This window comes from Nicotiana tabacum, chromosome 16, assembly GCF_000715075.1.
Source record: "Nicotiana tabacum cultivar K326 chromosome 16, ASM71507v2, whole genome shotgun sequence".
Lineage (NCBI taxonomy): Eukaryota > Viridiplantae > Streptophyta > Magnoliopsida > Solanales > Solanaceae > Nicotiana > Nicotiana tabacum.
In genome coordinates, this window is record NC_134095.1 from 65,163,319 (window position 1) to 65,168,918 (window position 5,600).

The 5,600-nt window shown below is 43.1% G+C and overlaps 1 protein-coding gene across 1 annotated transcript; it reads left to right on the plus strand.

The window, feature by feature from the left end:
* Nucleotides 1-3,620: 3,620 nt before the first annotated feature.
* On the plus strand, nt 3,621-4,073 carry LOC142170273 (uncharacterized). The gene has a single exon (XM_075232145.1). The coding sequence runs from the start codon at nt 3,621-3,623 to the stop codon at nt 4,071-4,073; it is 453 nt and encodes a 150-aa protein (XP_075088246.1).
* Nucleotides 4,074-5,600: the final 1,527 nt, after the last annotated feature.

The window sequence follows — 5,600 nt, forward strand, 5'->3', positions numbered from 1 at the left end:
TTGCTGGCCCAACTTTATGTTGACATTAGTCAGTGTTAGTCTCCATTTAGTTTTATTTTTTGCATCGCATATTATCTTATAATGTGGCCCATAGCCAAAGTATGATATTACATGTTTAGAGTCTCGTAGTCGCAAGTGGTACGTAAGGACATGTAGGCACTGGGTTCCGGTCTCGCCCCCAGTCTCGGGGCGTGACACCCTTGCCCGCATTGTGGCCTACGCGTTCACATGAAGGTGCTTGAGTTCGTGTTGGGAGAAAGGACTGGGGGGTGTGAGCTCGTTCTTCTTTGCGTTCGCGAGCTGGACCCCACATTCGCGAAGCTCAAGCTTGTCATCTTTCGCATTCGTGTATGTGTCCTCGCGTTTGCAATGACCCTTTTTCCTGGGTCTGGGCAGCTTGCCTTCGCAATTGTGATGGCTTTTCTACAATCGCAAAAAAGAAATGCTTGGGTAGTGTGTTTTAAAATCGGGACTTAGGCTCATTTTTCTTCATTTTTCTCACTTGTTGGTCGAATTTAGAGCTCTTTGAAGAAGGATTTTCACCTAACACTTTGAGGTAAGTAATTAATATAATATTTGGCTATCTTCGGATTGTTCGTCACCAAGTTGAGACTTTATAGTGAATTTGTGGGTCGGAAAGTGAGCTTTGGGACGAGGTAAGTCTCTTTCTTAACCTTGTAAGAGATAATTTACCCCATAGATATTTTAAATTACTATTTGCTTCTAATTGTGGGTGCTACGTGCGCACGAAGTGACTAGAGTCCGTGCATAGCTACAAATCATGCTTATGTCCGGGTAGTTTTAGGATCCTATCATGAAATTACTTGTATTGTTTGCATTCTACTTGTTAATTTTAAGTGCTTATATTATAGTGAGACTTGATAAAGGATTCGTAAAGACCGAACTTCACTTGCTTTAAGTTTTGGCGAGTTACTTGACCGTCGATAGAAGTTGTGCCTCTTGTGTGTATTAGTCTTATGATAACCATTAAATCTAATATTCGTAGAGTATTCTCTCTTCTTGTGGAGCGGGCTGAATGCCTCGATAGTATAATAGATACATCTATGGTTCGTGCCGATCGACCTTCGGCAGTGTACACATTATTCTGGATCTGGTCATACGACCTCGGCATAAATCGTGCGTGATAATGCTCGGAGTCCGATTACACTTGATATTATTTTTATGACTTGAGAAGTTATAATTTACTTGATGGCCCGTAATTGTTGAAGTTAGTATGTGTCAGTGGAGATTTTAAATTGACTTTTAGTTAGAGAATCACTTATTTACTATTTGTTATTATGTTATTATTACTATTGATGTATTCCATGCCGATTTAGAATTTTCATAGTTTTTCTATTGGCCCATAGCTGGTGCATCTGGCAGTCATTCAGGCTCGCACCCCCGTTACCCCGAGGCATAGTGGTGAGCTGCTCTCCGAGTCCGTTGTGCATCACCCACAGTCTCTTTTTTTGTATTTACTTTTATCTATCTTATTTTATACAATAGTATAGGTATTTTATATATTCTACTAGTTGCTCATACATTTGTGACACCGGGTTTTGGGAATATGCTAGTAGATACTTTATGGTTTTGAGTGTTTATTTCACTGTATTTAGTCTCTCATTAGTTTATGCTTTACCTTACTATAATTTCTCACTATTAATTTACTTAATAAATAAAAATCAACTACTTTTAAATTATTAAAAAGGAACAAGTACATGACTAGTTCACCGTTGGCTTGCCTATCGGTGACGTTGGGCGACATCACACCCTATAGGGGAAATTGGGCTGTGACAACTTGGTATCAGATCCCTAGGTTCACGTAGGTCTCACACGTTATGAGCAGGCCTAATATAGTCTTGCGGATCGGTGCGGAGACGTCCGTACATATCTTCCAAAGGCTATAGGGTGTTAGGAAACTTCTCTTTCTTCATCTCCTATCGTGCAGTTAATGTTGTGCTAAGTATCTTTCTCTTATTCTATTAAAAATGGTGAGAACGCAGCGGCAGATGTACCCAACCGTGGAGGAGCTGCTCCCCCTATTGCTAGACGCCGAGATAGAGAACAAGGGAGGGCTCCAGCTTATGCTAGAGGATGAGGGCGTCCTAGAGTTGCTCCAGTTATGCCACTAGTGGATCTAGTAAAGGATCCTGTTATTGAGGAGCAGGGCAAGGTACCTGCAGCAGAGCTGGCCCCAGAAGATTTCATGTTTGCCAGGATTCCAGGAGGTCATGGGTCGTATGTTGTGGTTCATGGATTCTATGACTCATGCTGGTTTATTTCCAGCAGACCCAGCCACATCTCAGGCGGGAGGGGGAGCACAGACCCCTACTACTCAAGCTCCAGGGCATTCTGCTACCGTATATCAGACCACGGGTGCACTACCCATAGCGGAACTCAACCAGTTGCAGCGGCTATACTAGAGCCCAGACCAGTCGCAACTGGCGAGCCGCATATGCTATTGGGTAGATGGACCAGGATACATCCGCATGCCTTTGGAGGTGAGCGACATGAGGACCCCTAGGACTTTATTGATCATTGCGGGGAAAACCTGCACAACATGAGGATATTGGAGTCCCATAGGATGGACTTTACCACCTTTCAGCTAGAAGGCAGGGCCCATAGATAGTGGCAGTCCTATCTTCTTAGCATACCAATAGGTTCTCCTCCCTTGACTTGGGACCAGTTCACACGTCTCTTTCTGGAGAGATATATCTCTCCCTCCCAGAGGTAAGAGTTACGGGATCATTTTGAGTGGCTCCAGCAGAGTAAGATGTCTGTGACTGACTACGAGGCGTGATTCTATGAGTTGTCTCGCCATGAACTTATGATACTCCCCACTGATGTAGTTAGAGTGCAGAGGTTTATTGAGGGTTAGCAATATGGTATCCAGGTGACTATGGTTTGAGAGGTTGAGATGAGGACTCCTTACGAGCAGGTTGTGGAGATAGATCAGAGGATAAAGGGTATTTATCAGCAGGGCTGAGAGAAGACATCGAGGGACAAGTGATTTCGATATTCTAGAGGGTTCAATAGTGCTTTGTTTGGGGGTAAAGGTTAGTCTGTGAGGGATCATTCCAGCAGGCTCACCTTCTAGCACCACCACCTTCTCGAGATGCTCTAGTGCGACCCTATTTCAGTGTCATTCTAGAGAGCTCCTACTGTCTGCTGGATATTCAGAGCTCTTCCAGTGGGAGTTCAGGTCCCCAGAGTCAGACTTAGAGCCAGTCATCTTCCACACCGAGATGTTGTTTTGAGTGCGGGGATCTTAGTCATGTGAAGAGATTTTGCCCCAAGTTTCAGGGCAAGGAAGTACAGCAGGGTCATCAGCCTATGATTACCGCACCAGTCGTCTGGTCGCCCATAGGCAAAGGGAAGGTGGGTAGGGGTTATCCTAGAGGTGGCGGCCAGTTAGTGGCGCTCCAGCTAGGTTCTATACCTTTCCAGCCAAACCAAATGCAATAGCCTCAGATGTCATTATCTCAGGTATTATTTCTGTCTACGAAGGGGATACTTCGATACTATTTGATCCAGGGTCTATGTATTCATATGTTTCATCTCTGTTTGCTCATTTTTTGGGTATTCCTCGCGAGTCCTTGGGTACTCCTATATATGTATCCATGCTAGTGGGAAATTCTGTTGTTATGGATCAAATTTACCGGTCCTGTGTCATGACTTTCTGTGATTATGAGACTAGAGCAGATCTTCTGTTGATCTATATGACTGATTTTGAGGTCATCTTGGGCATGGACTGGTTGTCTCCATATCATGTCGTCCTTAATTTCCATGCCAAGACTATTACCTTGGCGATACTAGAATTTCCTAGATTGGAATGGAAGTGTTCATCTGTCAGTGCATCTAGTCGGGTTATCTCTTTCCTGAAGGCTTCACACATGGTCGAAAAGGGTTGTTTGGCTTATCTAGCATATGTTCAGGATACTGCTGCAGAGACTCCGGTGATTGATTCAGTCCTCGCAGTCCGGGAGTTTTCCGATATGTTTTCTTTTGATCTACCAGGCATACTACCAGATCGTGATATCAATTTCTGTGTTGATTTGGTTGTAGGTACCTAGAGTATCTCTATTCCACCATACCGCATGACTCCAAAAGAGTTGAAGGAGTTGAAAGAACAGCTTGAGGAGTGTCACGACCCAGATTTCCCACCCTCGGGAGTCGTGATGGCGCCTACTAATGCGAGCTAGGCAAGCCAATCCTTAACTGCTTACTTCATTAATAGTTTCTTCTTTTAACAATTATTAGTGACAACATGAAAGCAACAGAATTTAAATAATTATGCGGAAGACTTAAATTAAAGAACACGGAACAATAATGCGAGAATCAACATATGCCTTTACCCAAGAACTGGTGTAACATTACTCACGAACTTCTAAGAGTACTAAATACAACCGTTTGAAAGAAAAAAATATAAGTTGTTGTCTCGAAATACAGGAGATAATAGACTGGAATAAAAGATAGAGAAGACGTCGGGCCTGCGGACGCCTGCAAGGCTACCTAAGTGTCTCACTGGATGAAGGCTGGCCCCCGCGCTACTTCTGCTGTCCAAGACCTAGGATCTGTGCAAAAGAGCACAGAGTGTAGTATCAGCACAACCGACCCCATGTGCTGGTAAGTGTCCAACCTAACCTCGGCGAAGTAGTGACGAGGCTAGGACCAGACTCCAAATAAACCTGTGCAGTTCATATATATATATATATATATAACCAGTCAATTATATAAAATAACCAATCAATATGGGAGGGGGAAACATGTTGTGGGGAGGTAACCGTTTCACATAGAAATCCTCAACAACAGAAAGAAACAGCAAAGCCTGAATATCAACAAGAATTAAAAGTCAACAATTTGCATGGCATCACCCTTCGTTCTTTTACTTTCATTCTCACCAAAACAATGCACGACATCACCCTTCGTGCTTTACGCTCTTCGTTACCCAAACAACCATTACAAAGCAAATAGGGTAAGGAAATCTATAACCTCGAAGTAAATCAAATAACAACAAGTAATGAAAGAAACAACATATCTCGGATGTCAATAAGGAATCTGGAATCAACAAATGCACGACATCACCCTTCGTGCTTTTACTCTCGTCCTCACCAAACAATCATGTAATAAAAATATGCACGACATCACCCTTCGTGCTTTTACTCTCTTTCCTCACCATATAATCAATAAAATCGGCATGGAATGGTACATCGTGCGGCACAGCATCACCCTTTGTGCCTTACACTCTTTCCTCACAATAGCAAACAATGCACGGCATCACCCTTCGTGCTTTAACACTCTTCCTCACAATAGCAAACAATGCACGGCGTCATCCTTCGTACTTTAACACTCTTCCTCACCCAAACAACAATCACAAACAAATGGGCAAGGGAGTAGACAAATAATGGTAGAAATCCCGGCAAGGGAACACAATTAAGCAGTTAAATCCCAGCAAGGGAACAATATCAATATTCTCAGCTTCCCGACAAGGGAGATAATCAACAAAACAACAAACATCTCGGCAATGGAGCAATTTAATAATTCTTTCTCTTTCTTTCACTTTCACTTCTCATCTCACTTTACCACCTGAGCCATCGCTC

What these genes read in the sequence shown, in the direction of transcription:
- LOC142170273 (XM_075232145.1), top strand. Translation starts at nt 3,621, where the DNA reads ATGCTAGTGGGAAATTCTGTTGTTATGGATCAAATTTACCGGTCCTGT.